The sequence below is a fragment of the Antennarius striatus genome, chromosome 14, assembly GCF_040054535.1.
Source record: "Antennarius striatus isolate MH-2024 chromosome 14, ASM4005453v1, whole genome shotgun sequence".
In the NCBI taxonomy this organism is placed as follows: Eukaryota; Metazoa; Chordata; class Actinopteri; order Lophiiformes; family Antennariidae; genus Antennarius; species Antennarius striatus.
This window is the reverse complement of record NC_090789.1, coordinates 2,953,448-2,976,413: the sequence shown is the minus strand read 5'-3', so window position 1 is coordinate 2,976,413 and position 22,966 is coordinate 2,953,448. Positions and strand designations below refer to the sequence as shown.

The 22,966-nt window shown below is 44.7% G+C and overlaps 1 protein-coding gene and 1 long non-coding RNA gene across 3 annotated transcripts in view; one reads left to right on the top strand and one right to left on the bottom strand.

The window, feature by feature from the left end:
* The window catches only part of LOC137606957 (uncharacterized), a 289,217-nt gene that overhangs the window by 10,102 nt on the left and 256,149 nt on the right, over positions 1-22,966 (bottom strand). The window lies entirely within an intron of this gene.
* Positions 11,226-22,966, top strand: part of LOC137606956 (CUB and sushi domain-containing protein 3-like) — a 255,437-nt gene continuing 243,696 nt past the window's right edge. Inside the window, exon 1 of the mRNA XM_068332318.1 lies at positions 11,226-11,523. Coding sequence (XP_068188419.1) covers positions 11,226-11,523 — 298 coding nt within the window. The remainder of the gene's footprint in view (positions 11,524-22,966) is intronic.

Below are 22,966 nucleotides of genomic sequence, written 5' to 3'. Positions count from 1 at the left end.
ACCTGCCCACAGCAGGTGGAGCGGAGGTGCATCCTGTAGGAGTAACGGACATTTTATCCCTTTAACTGATGTGATGTTAAAGTAAGACGAAATATATGATATAAAAACATGAAATTTTATATCATTTCAGCATCCATTTGGTCTGGAACCACACGGGTTTTGTTGTATGAGCAGCGCCGCTGCACCAGTTGCACAAGCAGGAATTTAAATTGATAAGTGGTCACCAAAGGAAAAGAAGAAGAGCTGAAGAAAACACACACACACACACACACACACACACACAGAGAAACACAAAATGCTCAGACACACTCCCAGGTCCCTCAGCTTGACATAATAACTGATATGCTGGGTCACGTCCAGGAGACACTCCAAGTGTGTGTTTGTGTGTGTGTTTGTGTGAGAGAACAAGTAGAGGACATGCAGCCTGGAGCCATGAATTCCAATAGGTTTGTACCCCAAGGATACACACAAACAGACGCGCACACACACACACACACACACACACACACACACACACACACACACACACACACACACACATACACAAACACCTAAAGCTGCATACAAAGTAATCTGAACCATCAGGCTAACACATAGCCTTGCACAGCTGGAAACTAAATAATGTTTTATTCACAACGATACAGAAAACCCGAAGAAAATGCTAATCAAGAACTTTGAGATCTTTTACTTCATGTTCACTCAGAGAGGAATTGATTTATTGTTTTATTTTTAGTCTTTGTGTCTCTTTGTTCAAACCAGAACCGAGAACATTGAAAAAGGAAACTACATCACATTTGGTTTTCTTTTCCTTGCCGGATTGAACAACCGCATGAGACGCTCTGACGCAAACCCATTCAATGGAGGAGGTTAACATGCTACCAACTCTGCAGGCTTTATCAGCCTACACACACCTACACACACACATACACACACATGCTTTCACTCAAATGCACAGACAGTTTAAAAGTAAGTTAAATCCACACTGGATCTCACTGTAAGGTTGTGATCTCAGTGTTTTTATTCCAATTTGCTTAGCCCACAAGTTCGCCGTGAGCAGCGCCTCCAGCTGTGTGCCTTTTGATTTTAATGGGGCATGCAAAAAAATGCCAAGAGGCAATTTCAGGCAAAGTGAAGTGTGTATTATTTTCATAGCACAAATTGTTCTAATTTATGTTGGGGTGGGTTGCACAGTGTCTCCATATTGCCTGCTTTATCTCTCAAACCATGGCTGGTGGCGATTTCAAAACTATATTTGAATGATAAAGTGGATATTTTTTGTGCCAAAGTGGTCTAACCTCACAACCACAACCCTGCAGGAGCTTGATTGAAGGAGTTGGGTCATCATGACGACTCATTGTCCCTCCTCTTGTATCTCAACTATAAGCACAATTTGGGTCGGATTTAGTACGCGTTCATCCAATGTGCATTTTTGGTTTTGTGGATCCTTTCAGTTTCTGTCTAACTTATCCCTAAGAATGAGTTAATTTCAGTTTACCTCCTCAGAACCTGGTAGAACTACGCTTTGGATCACAGCCCAGGCGTTCTGGACCCATTGGATTCCAGCGAGGAGTTAACTTCCATCAATATTACCTTGACAGTAATCATCGTGAGCCGAGGAAGGGTCTCCCTTCTCCTTCATCTTTTTTGAGATCCCTATTGGTCAACCCAGGACTTTGTCTTATTATTATTTGGATTTTACTTCTTGGATATCTGGCGCTAGGGCCGAGCTAATATTAGCATTAGTCCTTGTATTTACTGCAGTCCTTTGAGTATATCTTGGTCCATCTTTTTCAACTACTTGTACCCTTGAATTTACCTTAAAGCATCCATCCTGAATGCTCCAGCCCATCTGGATGGACCTGTTTTGCCTCCCATCTACCTTTAGACAAAAATAGGACTCAGAGATTTAATAATTCATTGTATTTGTCCCCAAACTCCAAAGAAGTTTGTATTTATGGCGCGCTGTTTCATCTTGACCTCTGAGATAAAAGGTTTGAGGAAACGCTTAAAATACTCCAAATGAAAAATAAAAACAACTTGACTTATCGCACATTGTCCTTTATAACAGGATGAAAGAAGTTCTATTCATAGAGTTGGAGAATTAAATGGTCACTTTTGTCATTTCCTCAGAGTGAAATGTACTCGGGCAACAAGTGGTCATCCAACGGATGAATTCATCACGGATGTGTTCAGGTCCATTTGGGTGAATTAACTGTGTTTACGCTGAGGTACAATGATGTTCTGTACCTTTTGTACTCCTATATTGAGCTGGACTTAATGGAGCTGCTGAAATGCTGGGCCACCTTTGAAAGCATGTCGACGTTCTGGTACTTTTTCCATCCTTTTAGCTTTATCATTTAAGAGGAAAAAGTACAAGTGAACACATTTTATAGTATAAACTGCACTCTTTTTAATGTTTGGTTTCAATGCTGCAGATTAAACTATATTTTTTGGCATTAAATACATTATATTTAAAACTAAATAATAATAATTTAATTTGCTCAGGACTAGGTGAAGGCTTGGTATTTCCCGCCTGACGTGCCACAAATAAAAACCATAGACCATTGAACAGGCGACTAAACAACTCCTAAACCCGGAGGACTTTATTTTGCGGCTCCCACTCGCTGGTCCAAAATACCTCAACTAGTTACCTTTCTATTGTTCAACTCTGAGCAGGATTACACCACAAATCCTCCATTCCCACCCGCCTGTGAAAGGCCTTCAGATATCAAACGTCCCCTTTAAACCATTGTGAAATAACATCACAATCTTCTCTGTAAAAGTGGCAGAACTGGAGCAAAAAAACTTGAAGAAGAGATGAGACAGTTAATCTTTATTTTGTATGGCTATAAAACAGCAGATCAAAAAGCACAAGGGGGTGAAGAGGAGGAGAAAGGGAGTGTGTTTTGGCTCCGTTATTGGGGATTAATTGACTTCATCCTCCACAAATGTCTCTCAAACTGTCCGGTTGAATGATAACTGGCCAAATCCGTTACCGTTCCTCTTTGTCTCCGAACGTAAAAAGGTAGAACATTAACTGCAGCGGCTACGCCTGACCTTTCAGGAGGAGACCGCCGTCATCCATCTGCTCCATCCTTCAGCTAATCCCATCTCTTCCCTTCCTATCATCCGTTTTCTCTTGTGTACACACAGTATCTATATCAAATAATGCCTCTGGTCCCATCACACCTTCTCCTACATCTCTGTTGTCCTTTACAGCTGAAAATAAACACACACCTGGTGTATTATCTCTATATGTCATTAGTAAAGTTTAATTCTTCATAACACTTCATTTTTAAAATTGAATTTCCATATTTTCCTATCGTTTCAGCTTCAAGGACCCAAACAGAAACGCAAAACGCAGCGATCCTGCCATCTTTTCCATTTTATATATTGTGCTTTTCCTGATATATGAATAATATATGGCCTGTTCCATCATGTTTACCAGTCATGAACTTGAACCAAGTGATCCAGGAGGCATTCACAGTCCGTCTCAAGGACCATTTCACATGATGCATGGCTGTTGATGGACACTCTGTGGCTTCTTGTGTGATCAAACCGGTGACCTTTCAGTAATTGGATGATACCTCAAACCACTGGGTCACTCATAATGCTCCCTGTCACCTCCATCTCCTCCCCTCTCATCACCTTTGCGCAATAATACCAATGGAATTAAAGAAACACCATTTATTATGTAGTCGGCTTCTCCTCAAACAGCCTATTTATTACCCTCTCAGTCTCTAAACGACGTCTTCTAACGCTAACAAAGGTGCACGGTTCTTTTTAAACATCTAAGAATTTTGTCTCAAGGCTCCTCCAAGTACGACGACTCCTTCTCTCTCATTTAAAATGAATAAAAAGCCTTGAATGAAGTAAATCTGTTTCACTCAGACTGCTAAGAATTGTGCTGCTGAGTGATAATTGGATCTGTTATGTGTCCTCTAACATTAGAGGGTTAACATCGCTTGTCCATCAGCGACACCTGCCTACTTTTGTCTGTTGGGCTCACCGATCCTTTTCCGTCCATCACGGTCTCATTTTCCGTTTCCCCTCTCCAGATAATTCCAGTTAAGTCCCTCACACAGATATAAGGCCATTTATGACAGAGGGTGTCAAATCACTGCTGAACAATGAAAATCTCCCTTTCTTTGCGGTTTCTTTTTTATTTCACGTCAGTGTGTTTGGATCTCCGAAACAGGGCAACTTCTTCAGTGGTGAGTGGGAGGTGCGGCGTGTCGGAGACGAGGTGTTTCGACTATAAAACTCCGATTCGAGGAGCTGCGGAAACAGTCTGACAAATTATTCTCCTTATTTTACACCGAGGACCAATTATAGGTTTTTTTTTAGGCTTAACAATGAATACATAGGAATTTTAAAAAAAAAATTTGACAAATTATTGGGATTATTTGTGCAAATTTGCATCAAATATGACATTTTGGGGCCTTTTTTCCAATCTATTGTGTAACAGATCAACTTGATCACATGTCAATATGCAAATATAATGAACAGGAAGCAGCAGTTTCTACAGCACAAAGAGAAATCCATTCCAAAATCCTGCCCCGGAGCAGCAACATGAGCAGCTCCAGGTCAGATTCACCGGCGATAAAAAGTTCCGTCTAACCGTCTGACAGTTTAATTTTCTACTCTCTAATTTTCAAAATCCTTTTCAGGCCAGACTGGGAGTTTATGCTCGAGCATCTTCACCACTGGAAGGAGGAGAAATAATTATTCCCAAAAAATTAATTTCGAGAAGCAAAAAAGCCTGCTTATCAAACGTCGAATGATTGTAGGAGTCTGGTTACACACAAGATAAAGAAGAGCTCAGAAAACACACTGCAACCCCATGTCCAATACAACGCCGTCTAATCCTCCGTCTGACCTGCTTGTTCTGCCATCGAGCTCCATGGAAGGAAAACAAATAATTCTGCTATCAAAAAGAAAGTGCAAACACATCAGCGGGAAGCGGCTTTCAAAGTAAAAGCCTTCTATTTTACTCGAGAGTTGGATGAAAGGGGGTTAAAACCAGCCTGAACGTCAGTCGTACATAAACACGACTACAAGTAAATGCTAATGCTTCTCCGGCTGTTGTTTGGTCCAATCACAATCGCCATTATCCTCTTCAAACGTGTCGTTATTTATTCAAGACTGACATCTACTTCTGAGTTCTTTAATTCCGACGCGACCAAATTACCAAAAAGCACGCCCAACCATTTCCCATTATCCCTTCCCATCGCCACGGAAACGGATGCATGTTTCTCCTCCGTTTCCCTCCTCCCTTCCTCCGTCTCCTTTGATGGTTTTCTAAGTGTGACCTCATTGTTCACTTCATTAAACTGAAAGTCGTAAATTCTGACCTTCCCATTCTGAACACACAAACCGGCATGTTTTGTGTGTACATCATTTTTGGGCACACACACACACCCACACACACACACTCGCCAGAGCTCCTTATTCATTAGGCACAGCTGGTGACAGCTTCTTGGTCGGTGTTGGATTTACAGCTCAAAGTGTGTGTGTGTGTGTGTGTGTGTGTGTGTGTGTGTGTGTGTGTGTGTGTGTGTGTGTGTGTGTGCGTGCGTGCGTGCGTGTGTGGTCGACATGCTTCTGATTGAGGGTGTGCTAGCGTCCTCTGATAGCGTAGAGAGGAAAGAGGTAGTGAAAAGCGGGAATGAGATGGAGATAAATAACCATTTTAGAAGATTCCTCCTTTCCTGCTGGCAGTGTGTGTGTGTGTGTGTGTGTGTGTGTGTGTGTGTGTGTGTGTGTGTGTGTGTGTGTGTGTGTGTGTGTGTGTGTGTGTGTGTGTGTGTGTGTGTGTGTGTGTGTGTGTGTGTGAGAGAGAGAGGGAGAGAGAAAGTAGAATCACAGTGAAAGAGAATCAGAGCAGGCAGTAAAATAGCGAGATTCGGTCCATCTCGCTAAAAGATTGCTGCACACCACAGTCCATCAGTACTTTATTAAAGGTAACACACAAAATACCTGTGACCACACACACACACACACACACACACGGTGCAGTGGAGTGCAGTGGATTGCATCCAAATCACCACTATCTGAAAGTAATGGGGATGGCTTTCTGGGTGGGGGGGGTGGGGGGGGAGGCAAGTCCGTTTCACCCGTTAAAAAGCAGACGCCACATCGGTATCTCGCTCCGGCGTGCATTAATACCATCAGGATGACGCTCAGGCCCATCGGAACCGTTTGAGACTTCAGATTTATGTTTTCCGTGTCACAGCTGAAAAAAGTATTTTCCTCACGCAAACTGAAACTCTCTGGAAAATTAGGAAAGAATCCAAACGGATGGTGATGGTCAATCCCAAATGGAACGTATCTCATCTTGTCCTGGTCGTTGGCACCAAATCGTAAAATATCTGAACGGCGACAGGTGTCGGTTTATGAAAAGCTTTTTCGCCTCGCAGGTTCTTGGAGAATTGACTAAAGTCCCCTGAGCCAGGTATTCAGGGGCCGGGTGTTTATTCATGCAGGGGTCACCAGACGTGGTACCGGATTCGTTCCAGCTGTCGTTTCCCACTGATTCTGCTGTAGTACTTCTGCCAAGGCAGCAGGAGGCGCTGCAGCTTCTCCAAAATCAACATGTTAGAATAAGAACACAGTCGTGCTTCAACACATCTACAACAGAGGCCCGTCAGAAAACTCAGAACCTGGTGAGCGTGACCGGACGTATAAGACTCGTGTGTGTGTGTGTGTGTGTGTGTGTGTGTGTGTGTGTGTGTGTGTGTGTGTGTGTGTGTGTGTGTGTGTGTGTGTGTGTGTGTGTGTGTGTGTGTGTGTGTGTGTGTGTGTGTGTGTGTGTATCCATACTTGCAACAACCACTGACACCTTGCTGTTGTGTCTATGATACCTGTTTTACTTCCTACCTGTAACACTGACAGACACACACATTCACACACTCATTTACAATCTGTCTCTCCACACACACACACACACACACACACACACAAACACACACCCACAAGCAACGTATCTTGTGCACAGGCAGATGGCGATGAACAAATATGCGTGTGTGTGTGTGTGTGTGTGTGTTTTGCAAAATGGGAATCACTCGATTGTGTCAACAGCAGCCGCCTTCCCGCCCTCGGGCGATGTGGCTCCTGATTGGATATCTTGTTAGTCAATTACCTCATTAGCGGATTTCCCATTGAGGGACCACGCCAGTAAAAACTCAGATAAATAAATATGTCCGTTCTGGTTTGTTTAGACGCTGCTCTTCATCAAACTTCTCATAAAACGGGACGCTTATATTTCCAGAGCTGATGTGCGATCATTTCTTGAGTCAAAAAAACGTCAGCGCTCTTATTCTGACAGTCTCCACCTGGCTGGGGGGATGTCACTTCCTCTAACTGACAGGAAACGCATGCGCGAAGACGGTTTTGAATTGGCCGCCGTGGTTTGATAACGAAGGGCGCGTTCACACCTACTTGTTTGTCTGGAATTCTGTCCCAGACCCCAAACTGAAGGTGTGAAAGTTCCCCTAGAATCCAGATATGGATCAAAAGATCTTTGAGGTCTTAGAGTTAAATTTATTTTTATTCATTTTATTCTATATTTTCTGCAAGGATGAGACGATTTCGCATCAATTAAAGCAACAACGTCGTCGTCGCGTCAAGAAAAACGACTTTAGTCTGAATAAATGTAGCCGTTAGCTGCTAATCGGGCGAGTCCTGCTGTTTTCGACTCGAGGCGAGGAAGTTTCTTTTTTTTTTTCTGCAACTAAACAATTTATAACCTAAAACCCGTGTGCGGTGATTTCCCCTTGTGGCTCCTATGGGTGGCAAAAGCTAAACCAGACACGCTGCATCATTTCATCAACACAACGCAACCCTGATGGTGATCACGGCAACCATTTCCAAAGAGAAACAAAAACAACAACAAGAGCAACAGAACAGCTGTGATCAGAGCACACACTTTATGGGAATCACACACACACGCACACACACAGGATGTCACTGGGCTTGAACGCATCATTCCAAAGGGAACCTGTTTCTTTTGGGGGGGGGGGGGGGTAACTGCAAAAGAGCCATTCAGAAATGCAAGACCCTCTCCTTCTTCCTCCTCCTCCTCTCTGATTTCCTTTTCTTCTTTCTTTTATCACATCCACACCTCCCACTTCGCCCTAAACTCTCTGTGTCATTTTCTTTTTTTAATCCCTTCCTCTCTCTCTGCTCCCCTTGCTGATTTCCTCTTCTATATCTCCTCCATCACACCCTCCCTCCCTCCATCATCTCCTCTTTTCCTCCTTCTTTTCCCTGACTTGTTTCTTTTTTTCTTTGGTCTCTCTTTCTCTTTCTATCTCGGGACTCCGGCCTCACACATGCTTTATTGATTTTTATTTTTTATTTTTTTATTTTTTTTTGCAAGCAAACACGCAGACGTGCAGCCGGTGCGTCGCCCCGCGCAGAGGAGTGGAGACGCCTGAAGTTCACTACATGCAGACGAGACGGTGCGCACATCGAGCGCACCTACGAGCGGCGCGTTGAGTATGCAGACAATGCCGGCCTGATTAACACTGGCTTCACTGATGAGGGAGACGAAGCGAGAGAAAATGAGCCTGTAGATGGCAGAAGAGGGCTTTAAGGGTGTGTGTGTGAGAGCACACACACACACACACACACAAACACGCACACACACAGAGAGTGGGAACACACCTATTCTCATGAACCCTCAAACAGGAGCGCTTATAAAGCCACACCTGTGGTGATTTTAGCGCGTTTTTCCAAAAATCCACTAAACTGATTTCAAACAAAACAGAAATAAAAAATACACAAAATGAAAAACTGGTTTGTGTTTTTGTTTTTTTTTTTGTTTTTTTTTTCTTCCTTCAGGCTCCCGTAGATTCCTTCCTGAAAACCTCCTGACTTTAATTTGTGTCGGTTTCTCTTAAATTTAATGATTTCCTTTTTTGGAAAACGACACCTGTTAGTGCGTGTGCGTGTGTGTGTGTCTGTGTGTGTGTGTGTGCGTGTGTGTGTGTGTGTGTGTGTGTGTGCGCGCGCATCAACTTTATTGATTGAACACTATTTAAGACAAACAACATTTAGAAAATACAATAACAATGGGACGTAATTAAAGGATTCTTTGACAGGTCGATTCGTTATTCGCGTCTCCGGCAGTGACCTTGTTCTCTATTATTTCATATTCAGAGATGTCGTCGCAGTTAAAAAGTCATTAAAGCTCAAAGCGGATGACATTATTTAAAACTTCCATATAACTTCCAGCTTTCTGAGCTCCGATGACTTCAAGATCGAGGACCGGAGTCCAAACGTGGTCCGACTGATGCCCCCTTGAAGGTAAGAGACTGAGAATGAGATGAGATTCTAGAGCTGCTTTTGCGCTTTTAAAAACGCGTCCAAACATCAGCTGGTGACCTGAACCTCCTATTACGTCACACCAACCCAGCGTGACGCAACAAGCGCAACTCGGCCAAAACGGTTTGATTCCTGGAAATTTCCTGGTTCGTCATTAAAAATTCAACAAGTTAAAGACTTGGTTCAACAAGTTAAAGCGCAGATTTACGCATTGGATGAATATTTGAAGAGTCATATTTATTATTAATCGGCTGATCATCATTTGTTGGTGTTCTAACCCCCTCACACACACACACACACACACACACACACACCGTGGACATGTCATGGTGAGTGTATAGGCTACAGCTGAACCCTAAGCTTACACAGTTATTGGCTTGGAAATCAATTAGAGGCCGTCAAGAACTCAACCATGTCACTTCCACTAGATACACTAAAGTCTCATCGTGCGCCACCAAAGTCTTCCTCCGTATTGATTTCACTTCAGAACGCAGGTGGAGTTGGGGGGGGGGGGGTTGATGGAGTAAGTCATTATTGGTTAGTCTGTGACACCAGTGGGAGCAGCTAACAACCCCTCACGTCGCGCTCCTAACGTTTATTTCCAGATAGAATCCGGAAACAATTGAAATTTTCTACTTTTTTTTTCTCTGTTTTTTTTTTTTAAAGATTTTCTGGAAGGAATATCCCGGGATTCCAACCCCCCTTTTCACAATCAATCCGGGATTCTACTCCACACAGCTTGACGTTGATGATTAACGGATATCCTTGATGGAGAAACAATTCCACAAAGTCGATTATTTTGGAGCAAGGCGCGCACGGATGGGAGCGGGACCTTACGAGGCGCACTTGAAGGCAGCATCTCCGTAAACCGGCGGGGGAGAGAGAACCAGGAGGAGACGCGCCACAGCCACAACACCGGTGGAAGTGTACCGAGCAGAGAGAGAGAGAGGGGAGGAGGAGGAGAAGAGACACGTCTCTCCTGGTTTCTGACAACAAGACTGATTGTCATTCGATCGTTTCCTCGTCGGACTTCAGAGGGAACTAAAAAAAATAAAGAAGGACGCGCCAGATCCGGTTTTTGGTAAGGAGGTGGAAAGGGATGAGTGATGATGATGATGATGATGCTTCTGAGAGAGAAAAAGAATAAGTAAATTGATTGGAGAGTGATTAATTTCTCCTCTTTCAGGAGGGGTAAAAGATGCTGGGGAGGCTGTGAGAGGAAGAAGGAGAAGAGGAAGGAGGCTTGACGGACTGCAGGAGTCTGGGGAGACGCGAGGAAGAAGGAGGTGTAAATCCGGCCAGAGAAGAAGAATTACAGGACAGATATCCCTTTTCCCAATTTCTGAGACATCGAGAGGAGGAGGAGGAGGAGGAGGAGGAGGAGGAGGAGGAGGGGGGGCACAAGCAAAGCTGAGGAGAAGGAGAAGGAGGAGGAAGTGGGGGTGATTTCAGAAAGACGCGTGAAACGGAGGAACGGGAGGCGCGTACTGTTCCAAAAAAAAAAAGAAAAGAAAAACCACACGGGAGGAGACGCTTATCAAGGCAGGAGAGCCTCTGGAAAGGAAAGAGGGATGCAGCCCGGAGGAAGAGTGGCTGTGCAGCTCTCTCTCTCTCTCTCTCTCTTCTCTGACGGGACGGAATAAGAGAGATTTTGAGGAAGAAGTGTGACTAAAACCCGGCGGAGAGTGGATTTAAACACAACCTGTGCGCCTCCTGCGCATCCGTGGATGTGGACTGGGTTTTTTTGGGGATATGAGGGATCTCTCTAGTCTGCGTTAGAAGGAGGAGGCAAAGAAAACGCACGCGTCGCCCCTCTATCTCTCTCTCTCTCTCTCTCTCTCCCTCTCTGTCCCCCCCCCTCACCCCTCGTTCCCCCCGTTCCCTGGATGTGAAGCAGCATGCGGCCCGGTGAGAGCTCAGAGGGCTCACGCTCGGATCGCGGGAGATGCGTTGATGCTCGTCGTCTCACTCACAGCGGCGCGGAACGCTGCCTGGCGCACCTGTCGTCGGCCCGCGAGAGGAGGATGAAGAGGGGGACGACGGAGAGGAGGGGGATGATGATGATGATGATGATGAAGATGATGATGATGAAGAAGAAGAAGAGGGGGACGAACGGGAGGATGACGGACGGAGCGGCGGCGATGCGCTGTTTTCTGTGGAGTCTACTTCTCTGCTCGCTCTCCTCGCGCGCGCAAGGTAAGGGGATGCGACACGCGCGCGCGCACACACACACACGCACACACACACACATGCGCGCACACACACACATGCGCGCGCACACACACACACACATGCGCGCGCACACACACACACAAACCATGGTGGTGCGCTTTGACGCGCAGTGACTTAAATGCCCCCACTCACGCACGCGCGTGGTATTTTCAGTGGGGTATGACTGGAGTTTACCCCCCACCCCCCACCCCCAACCCCCACCCCCGACCCCCGACCCCCCACCCCCCACCCCCGACCCCCCCACTGCGGTCAAAAAGAAGATGTTGCTTCTCCTTCTCCTCTTTCTACGCGTGTGTGTGTGTGTGTGTGTGTGTGTGTGTGTGTGTGTGTGTGTGTGTGTGTGTGTGTGTGTGTGTGTGTGTGTGTGTGTGTGTGAGGGAGGGAAAGAGAAGTGCGCGGGCTCGCGCGCACGTGCGCGCGCCTGGATGTATGGAGCGTTGCGGAGGAGAAACAGAAATTGGCTCAGAGGGAGGATGAAGGAAAGAAGGAGAGAGGGATGGGACCAGCAACAGCCTCTTTCCCTCTTTTCCTATTTAATGCTTGCATCACCCCCCCCCCCCACCTCCCTCTCTCTCACCCCCCCCCCCCCTCTCTCTCACCCTTCCTCTCTCTCTCGCTCTTCCTCCTCATCCTCCTCTTCAATACAGCCATTGAGCTGGTAGCCAATAAATATTCTTGCGGTAGCTCTTGGGCTGTGGCAGTGAACGTGAGCTGCTTATACCAGTGTGTGTGTGTGTGTGTGTGTGTGTGTGTGTGTGTGTGTGTGTGTGTGTGTGTGTGTGTGTGTGTGTGTGTGTGTGTGTGTGTGTGTGTGTGTGTGTGTGTGTGTGTGTGTGTGTGTGTGTGTGTGTGTGTGTGTGTGTGATAGTTGTTTATAGTGATGAGGCCCGGGCCCTTGCACAGCATTTTATTCCTAAATTCCCATCACCGTGCCGATGTATTCATTCTCTGCAGTATATCAGTCAAAAAGATGCCGTATAATTTAACGGTGGTGTTTCCCTCTGTCTCTCACACACTCTTCCTCCCTCCCTCCCTCCCTCCCATCCATCACTCATTTGCTTCACCCCCCCCCCCCCCTTCCGTTTGGATAGAAATAAAATGTTAAAATATTCACAGCATAGCCCACTCTCTCCTGCTGTCTTTGTTTCCCGGTCGTTTTTTTTTTTTTTGTTGTTATTTTTTACTCTCGCCGTGATCCCGCCCACTGCCGCGTCAGGTGAGACACCTGGAAACCGATTGGCCGAACCTGGAGAGGAGGAAGAAGACCCAGAGAGGTTGGAGTCAGACGACTCACAGGTGGGGTTGAGGTTCGGGCCATCCGGACGCCGAGGGGTTGAAACTCGTGAAAAGAAGTGCTCCGGAGGCGATCGAGAAAACCATTTGTCATCGTCACGGCGACGACGTGATGCTCCGGTGAAGGGCGATCATGCGGAGGCTGACTGAGCAGAAATCCTCTGGATCACCCGTGATGAAAGAAATCGACTCGGGGAGTGGGGGTAGGGGGGGGGGCATCCAGATGGTTTTACGCTGTCACAGGACAGGAGTTACAAGTTCAGGAAAAGAAGAAGAAGAAGAAGAAGAAGAAGAAGAAGGAGAAGAAGGAGAAGAAGGAGAAGGATCTCGTCTTGAGGTTTGCTCTGATGGACAGATGAGAAATCATGATCTGTGGATTGTCTCCTGACAAAAAAAAAAAGACAAGATCCGTGGGATTTTTCCCCGGGGGGGAGGGGAGTAAAACTGTTCACAATTTCAAACTCCTGAAACTCCAATGGGGCAGCTGAAGAATAGTTAAATGCAGATTTTCATTATAATAGAGGCTGGGGGCAAATAAAAGTTTTAAAACCTGACTAAACCGATAAATAAAAGTGTGATTAGATGAAATCTTCATATTCTGGAGGTTGAAGTTTTTAAAAACAGGCTGGAAAATTCATTCTAACGTCGAAAACCAGTCGCCAAAGTCCTTCTCCATGAAGAAGGGATGGATTCCTGATCGAAGCCTCCTCTGGACCCGCCTCCTGTCGCTCCTCTTGGACAAATTGAACTTTATTCCAAAAGAAGCTCCCCTTTCCTCCCTTAATTCCTCCTCATCCTCTCTCCTCACACCTCCATCCATTCCATCATCACCTCCTCCCTTCGCTCTTCTGTTTTTCCTCTCATCTCTCCTCCTCCTCCTCCTCCTCCTCTTCTTCGTCTGTCAGATTTGTCCCGTGACTCCAGAGGCTTCATTTTGCTCGCCAAACATACTAAATCGTACACGCAAGAAAGAAACCCACACACACATTCTTCTCCCGTCTCCTGGGCCTCGAAATGTATTCTGGGCTGCGTGTCAGAATCAAAATGAGAGCGGCGCAACCTGCACCTTCATAAAATAAATAAATATATTTAAAAAAAATCTCTGCTTGAGATTCTTTTCAGCGCCGCCTCCGAGAGGAAACTCATAGATCATCGAGCCGACACTGATCAATCATCTCTGAGTAATTATTAATCCGACAGCCAGGTAATCTGTCTGCGGTCAACAGTGGGGTGAGGAATGCTAACAGGTTCTGCTGAGGGGGTTTGGGGGTGGGCAGGGTTAGTCTCCAGAATGTGACCGAGTAATTACCCAGATGGGCCAAAAATAACCAATTTAATTTATATTGACGAGCCATGGAAACGCAGCGCTTTGTTCTCGCAACGAGGCTAAATTGAAATTTATCACTCATCCTCTGGTAGCTTCTAATAATTTAATGCTGGTCATCAGTGTTGGATTAGACAGCCTGTCTAACCCCCCCCCACAGCCAGGTTTAGTAACCGATCACCGGATTGGAGATTGATCGCCGTCGTCTCCACCTGCGATGCTGATTATCAATCACCGAGGGATGTCGGGCATTAATACGGGCATTGAGGGTTTTGGTCATCGTTCTCCGCTGTCAGGCGTCGCTGGAGGTTCCACTCATAATAAGGTTTGATAAAATATAAAATGACATATATCCATCTGCAGGACGCGAATGGGGTGGGGTGGAGGTGGGGGTCCACCTTGGACAGGTCAACTCATGAAGATGCCCAGGACGACTGGAGAGGTTGGACTAGGAAAGAAAGGTTAAATGTCCTTGACCTTTAACCCTGGCGTGACATCAAACTCTTGATTTATCTTTTACAGTAATCTCTCGCGTATTCGCGATTCAAGATTCACAACTTCACTACATCACAGATTTTTAGTTGGTAGTCACGTGATACCGTGCCCGCATTCTATTGGCTGACAGCATCGGAAAGTGCGCTGCGTTCCGAGACTCACGAAATGCAGGGCACTTCCGTGTATTAAGAAAACACCTAAAAGCGCTTTAAACAGTGTAAACATGGTTCATAAATTAACGTATATAATGAAATTAATAATTTGTCGCTATATCGCGGAATTTCCTTTTTTGCGGGTGGTCCTGGAACGCGTTAACCGCTAGTATGGAGGGATTACTGTACATCCTATTTAGTTCATCCTCCAAATGTGCGACGTCTTATTTAACACGTATCAGACGTTATTTTATCCGACCGATTTGGAACTTTTTCACTCTTTCGTGTCCTCCGAGCCTCGTTTTTACCCAAATGTCCGGTTGTTCCACTCCCATTCTTCATCCTCCTCCACCCAGAATCCTTCTTTCTTCCATTGTCTATTGTCTTCCTCACATCTGCCATCTTTTCCTCTTCCCAGTCCTCCATCAGATCCCTACTCCCTCCTCCATCTCATGTACGTTTCCTCCTTTCCAACGGCGCTGGTTTACCTCCACATGGGTGTTTTCGCCGGAGAAACAAATCCAACTAAGCATTTTCAATTCAAAAGTTCTAGAAAACCCTGTTAAATTGGAAGAATTGATGGTTTTCCCTGCACAAATATGAGCTAAAAGAAAATTTGGCTCTCCGGGTGTTTTGTGCCAGCTGTTTCCAGGGCCCCGGCGGATCAATAACAGCCTTTTTATATAAAATTGCTTGTTTTTCCTCTGGAGAACTGGTGCAAATGTGCGTTTACAGACTGGTGTCACGAGTGTAATAAGCATGATCATAATTCATCATAATTAAGTGCAAAGACACACCATTCTCCCGCTGGAGCCATCAGCATCAGGGAGAGTGCTGGAAAGGGAGAACTCCAAGGAATGATGGAATTCATGGAATTACTCCCCTAATGTCTCCGATGGATTCAGCAACTAAAACTGATATATATATATATATATATATATATATATATTTTTTTTTTTTTTTTTTTTTTTTTTTCAAGCACAGCTCTGCTAAATGAACATATGCACAATAAACACATTTACTTAAATCAGGATGGGAGTGACGCAGATATGGAATAAAAGTTGGATTAAAGACCTGGAAAACTGGGGAAAGGAGCCGATTTCCATCAGTCAGAAGGGGATTGTTGGAAAGTTCCTGAAGATTACAGACCTTTAGCATGACGCTCTCTTATACAGACACACACACACACACACACACACACACACACACATACACACACACACACACACATTGCGGTCAGTAAAGGAGGAGTTGGCTCATGTGGGATAAAATCTAGGCTAAAGCCCGCAGATGGGAATCCTCATATAGAGATGGATGACCACATTTTAGGTCAAAGGTCGGCTCCCCGGTGACGGCCGGAGACTGTCCCTGTCAAATTATCCTTGAGGAGGAAACTGATACCCATAATGACCCTGGGCTCCCTGGGGGAAAATACATATAGCATCTGACCCGAAAGTCACGCAGAGACTAAAAGAACCCAACGGAGACGCAAATAATCGGAGCGCGGGATCTGATTGGACGCAAGGAATACCATACAGAAAAGGTTCTCAAAAAAGCTCCTAAATGACACAGATGTCATGGCAACCATAGAGGTAGATGGACTACGTTGAACGAATCTGGCGCCAATCCCGTCGCGTTCGATTCGTACTCATTTCAGTGGTTTGGTTGCCAGTTTCTGCGACACCTTGTTCTGTAGGTTCCTCCTGATAGTTAGGGGGGCGGGAAAACAAACGAGACCGCATTTGTGGTTTTCCTTCATCCTGAAGCCAACAAATGGCTCCAAGGACAATAATAGTAGAGCCTCGGTAATTACACCCTCTAATTTGCGGGTTGCAGCAACGCCGTTAATTGGTAGGAAATGATTTCTGCGTAGCGTTACGGCATTTTCCTTCAGGATTAAACTTGCAGAGCCTACCAAAAGGCTTAACCCCCCTTCCCCTACTTTCCCACCCACTTCTCCAGCAGATGTTTAAAACCTCCAACCAAAACACAGGCACTTCTAATTACACATGAATATCTTTTTATTGCGCCTTTACCTCGGGACGGGTAATCACGATTTCTAATGAAGCGGCGGAGCACGCGTGCGTCCCTTCACAGACGTATGAACACCGTAGATTAAATGGCGTTCCAAGCAGTGTGATAGTCTTTATTCATGAATGTGATATAAATCATTGATTAATGACATCACTAATGATGTGCCGCCCCCACTGAAAACGTCCAGAATATGATTTGTTCTAGTAATTTAACTCTCGTTAAGTCAATTTTTTAATTTTTTTTTTTTAACCGAGAATCCGTACTGTTCAAGAAGCTCTCACTGTCTTTATCTTTGTGTGTTTAATACTTACCGCTTCCTCGCTCCGGTTGTGATATATTATTTCACTCAGACGTGTCTTGTGGTTATCAATTTTTAATTTTTTTTTATTCCCTCTTTTTCGAACAATGCCGTTACCGTAGTGACGGTCCAAAAAGTGAAAACACATTCGAACTTTGCGGTATGGCATCTTTTAGCGATGAATGACCGATGCACATGTGCGCGTAAAGCGAAGTCATGTGCAACAAAAACTAACGCTAAAGAAGCAAATTACGTAACCAAAGTTAGCTTAGTGTCTTATACAATAAAAAAAAAAAATCCTTTGCATGTACTTTGAGCACGATGACGACACATTGCAGGGTTTTGGATGATTTTAGAGGACGAGTACGTCAAACACCTGCTGCTGCTGTCGGCTCTGTTCCGTCACCAGACAGAGAACAAAGCAAACACGCAACGTTTTTTGGCCTGTAGCCTGTCCTCACGCCTTTCGGTTTGTCACTGTCCGGTGGCAGCGAGTCCATCACCCGAAGGCCGAAGTCCCGAAACATCCAAAACGCTGCAAAAAAAAAAAACATTGACAAGAAAATACAGACATGGAACGCCTCGCTAGGAGCTTCTGGTGGCGATCCCGCCGGCCCAAACACGTCTACGTACGCTGCGTCCAGTCATCCTCTCCAGGTAATGTGGTGGCAGAGAGGACAGGACAAAGGACATAAGTATAAAATATTGGTCCAGTGTAAAGGAATTTGTCTCTACTGTCACTACCAAACCAATGACTCGGGTTCTACTACATGACACTACATTAAACAATATTATCTGAACACATTCCAACACGCAGCTCTATCAATCAGGATGAGTGGGCAGCTCATCACAAGGTTACATCCTGCTCACATTCGTGCTTAAACTCACTTTAAAGCCACATCGGTGTGTTTCTAACCAACTCAGACTGGAGGAGGACGCCAAACAGGCGGGTTCAAATCCAGAACCTTCTTACTGTGTCGCCATAGAAACCACAGAATAATAAAGACAGCTTCGTCGAATCAGGACGGAGGCAGTTCCGTCTCGTCTCACGTTGACGCGTCGTGCGAACGAGTCCCGTTTCTTTTTCTACCCAGAACACGTCATCCTTGACAAGTTTGGGCCAAAACGCTTGAGGCTCGCTCGACAGCGAACATCTCACCATGTGACATTTACAACATTTGCATATTGCGATGTTGCCCCCATACAGGGCAACTCTCTGAAGTACAACCATGTGGTACACATGTTGGCTGTAATTGCAGATTTGCATGGGAAGAGCGAACATTCTGGCCTGAGGTCGGCGCCCTTCTGGTCTAAATATTTATGACAGCTCTCTAAACACATACACACACTTACATGTCCACATGCGTGAAGGTAATGCAATGACTCAGCTTGCCAAACGTGTGACCCCTGCGTGAACCCCGCCAACGCCTCTGCTGTCAGAGGGAATATCTTAACTTTCCTCAACAGTTTCAATTATCGTCAATTTGAGGATTAGAGCGACGCGATTAAAATTAATGTATTTCTGAAACCACGGTTTATAAAGTATTATGGTCGGCTTTATGAATGCGAAATAGGCTTTTTTTTTCTTTTCTTTCTGCAATGTTTTTGTTTTTCCATCTAAAAATATAACGGTGTTTCTGGTGGAACGGATGGAGGAGCGAGACACGGCGGCGGCGGCGGCGGTGGGTGTTTTTGTGTGTTTGCTGTTCAGACCCGGTGTCTGATGACAGGTATGCCCATGTGACCCAAACCCATAGAAACATGGCTGTCGGCAGACGTGGCAGGCACCTCGTATCTTTACACACACACACACATTCTCACCAGCTCGTTTCCTTGTGTGGCGCTTGCGAGGATCATCTATTGTCTTTTGGTGCTAATTAGTTAATGCTCCCGTCTCCTCCTCCTCTCAGAGCTCTGCAGGTGATGCATCTCCTGACTGGCTCTTGCATCATGGGAGTCGGTCATTGCATGTGTGTGTTTGTGTGCATGTGTGTGTGTGTGTGTATGTGTGTGTATGCTCGCATGCTTCGTTCCCAGAGAAGATTCATTTCCTCAACAGGTTCTGTCAGGCTGTTTCGGGGTGCGCTCAGTTCACAGCTGGAGGGTACCGCTGTCACCTGGTTAGTTAACATCTCTTTCTCTTCCTCTCCTCTCTCCTCTCTCTTCCTTCCAATTTTTCATTAAACACAGACTGCCGTCTCACTTATAACTCTGGCAAACGATGGATCCCAATACGGCATCCTCCGGTTCATTCTGGGACGTCTTTGAAGAACATAAGTGAAAGAGAACCGGTCCTTTTGTAGTCTGTGGTAATATTGCTCCGGAGACAGTCAAGCAATTGCAAAGAAAGTCCCAGAGTCCTATTTTTACACCATTATTTAGTGTAAGTCTTCACTGAGATTGCTGTTTTCAAGAGCTTTCATGCTTGGATGGCCACCAGCGTTCCCCCCCCCAAAAAAAAAACCAGGACACCTCTTCAGGGCAGGCAGGGAACGAGACAAAGACAGCCGAAATAGAAGCTAATGTGTTTGTGTTAGTGGGAAAAAAAAGGAAAAAATCACACATATAAACCTTAAAAGTAGAGACAGAGAAGTAGAAAGCAAATGTAAGCATAAAAGAGGTGAAGATGAATTCATAGGATCATAATAGTGTTTGCTTTTTGAAGTCGCCGGCGTGCATAAATGCGCTTTTGTCTGATGTGGAGGGGAAATGAAGGGTTGCATTCAGGGACACGTCCCAGAGGTGAGGCCGTGCTGCCTTTGTCCGGCTCGCAGATGAAAACCCGGCAGGGCGCTGCAGCGGACAGCGGTAAACGTTTCGATCTTTGACACCGACCGTCTGTTTGTTACACCCTCCGACCTCCACCCCCCCAACCCTCTATTTTACTGTCTGGTCCCTCCCCCCTACCTCTCTCTCATCCGGGGTCACCGGATTGGATGGAAAGCAGGTGCTTCACAACACAACCAAATGTGACACCACAATATGCATACTCCCATTCTGTCATCTCCACTCATTGGACGAATTAGTCTCTCTGGAGCATATTTGCCACCTATTTTACTGCACATCTTGAATTTTCAGTGACCCTAGTAGAGAAAAAGATGAAGCAAAAAACTATTTTTTTTATAACCTTGCATTGTTTGATATTTCAGAAAGTCTGCTGTAAAAATTTGTTGATGATAGGGTTGTTTTTCTCCGTCTGGTACTCAAACCAGGAGCCTCATTCATGAAAGTTCTTCAATTTAAACTTAAACTCAAGGTCTTGAAATATTTTCTGGCGGTGCAACAGATCACAACCAACTTGTATTATTAAGCGGACCAGCAAAGATTAAGGGTGAGAAATGAAGTTCACAGCACTCTGATCCCAAACTGCAGTACCCCAACATGACCAGCAGGATAATCACATGTCTTATCAAGATGGCAAGTTATGCAAATTACTGGAGGAAGGTCATTTGAGCTCAAAAGACATACAAGCAACACATAATCATCATCTAACGATGAATTGAATTCCGTTTTTCTTTTATAATTTAACAATCACAGAAAGGCATGAAGAAAAGTCTTGCACCATGGGCACTGTCTGGTCCCTCAAAGCTGGAGTCTTCATCTCACTGCTGCAATATTCTGGGGGTAATTTTCCACGTGTCCTCAGGCAAACAAAAAAAAAGCAAGAGGTATTTTGGGTGGAGGCTGATCTTAAATGAGTTTCTCAGATGAAAATGAAAAGAAGCGGAGCAATAAAAGAACTCCAATCCTTTTGACAGAGGATCGTTGGACACGTCACGATGAAAAGACATCATGCAGTCATTTGTCAGCTTTAAATCAAACTGACTGGGAACATATCTGCCACCGAGGTTTCCATTCTAATCTCATGTCCTTCAAACGCTAATGCAGTATTTAACTTTAAAAAGACATACATACAAGTCATTTTGTGTTTTCAATTAAACATACAGTAGACATGCGGGGTCAGCTGTCATCGGATTTAATTAAATTGTGGAAGATTGTGGATTATGTGGATTAAAGATGCAACCAAGTAATTAAAACCCCCAGTTGGATTCTTTTATTTATGCTAAGAAGATTTTTTTTTCTTCTTCCTTTTAAACTTTGAATTGGACATCAGGTTCCTGCTGACCTGTCCTGACACCAGGAGGGAAGAATTAATAATGCATGTGCTAGTTTGAGCCGGTGCAAATGAAATGAAAATTTGCCAAAAAAATTGGCCAGGAATTTCATCATGCTCCTTGCACGCTTTTCAGCTCACAAAACTATAAAAGGTTACGACTCCTTATGACTTTTAGAACACAAAAGCTGGAGGCAAACTGCAAATGAGCAAGGATGAAACATCTGTTGGCTGGATTTCCAAGACTTATAGAGCAGTTCTGAATTTTTTAATTTGCTTTTGCACAATGCAGCAGACCAATTAATTGCGCTTGTTATCAAAGTTTTGTCAAAAGACTGGACCATTATCGTAAATAGAGCTGCTGGGCAATTTTATCTCTCTGTTTTGCCTTTTTGTGCAGACACTGCTGCGTATTTACAGAGCAGAGCGCAGGAAACAACAAATGGAAAATTTTAATTCGCAACTATAAACCTTTGCTGGATTTAATGGCAGCGTGAGGACAGATATTTGCATTTGAAGTAGGAATGAAATAAACAGAAACATAATAAGTGGCACCGACATGAAAAATAGATCCATAAATGACCATAGTTAAAAATCCTAACTGCTTATGATGGGAAATCCCAGACTATATTTGCATTTAAACAGCAGCATCGTCAAATAAGACTCACATTTTAAAGTAAAGACTGTCTTTCGAACTCCGATATTGGCCATTAGGAGAGAGATATGTCAGGACACTAAAGAAAAATGGCATTATTGTTTTTAATTAATTAATAGGAGGTGATTCATGCTAAAATGTCAACTTACTTTATGCCAATTAAAACGCAAATTACCATAAATTATGAAGAGGAGAGAAGCCGGCCTCCCGCCAGCTGGAGGGACCCCCCAGAATGAGCGACAGCTATGCTAACAACAATGCAGACGAAGGAATAATGAGAGTTAATGTGAAGCACTTGAACGGCGTGTGAACTTAACTTGGGAGGTGGCGGGTATCGAGAACGAGCTGTCACATTTAATTTTACACTGCAGGTGTTTTTTTGTTTCTTGTTTTTTTGTGGGGTTTTTTTTTTGTGTGTGTGTGTTTGAAATGTTTTATTGCTGCTGATGCGCATCCACTCAGCTTAATGCAGCGTGATACGGTGTCAACTGAGCGTGAGCCGCCGACTATCTCCGCTCGAGCTGCCGACTTCTGAGAAACGGTTTGGAAAACCTGATGTTTTCATCCCGGTGCCGGAGGGAGACGAGGGATTTAATTTAATGGATTATTAACAAAATGCTATTTGGGTTCGTGATCCGTCCGTCCATCCATCGCCACCATTGGAAATAATATATGATGATAAAATTCTCTGGAACAAGTATTGGCTTCTTTTAACACTTCATTTCCACATCCAGGTCTTCAGGATAGTGAGACAAGAACTTTTTTATTTTTTATTACGTAATAGTTTTTTGAAACATATACTGTAATCCCTTGTTACTCGCAGTTCATGCGTTCCAGGACCACCCGTGAAAGTCAAAATTCCACGATATAGCAACAAAGTATTTTATTATTTACGGTAGTTTAAATGTTTATGAACCCTCCCCATATTGATATTAAACCACCTTCTATCTGTAATACCTTTTCCATACTCCTATTGACTATTTAAAGCACTTTTGTGTTTCATGGACGGTGTCACGTGACTACCTTCTAAGAATCAGCGTTG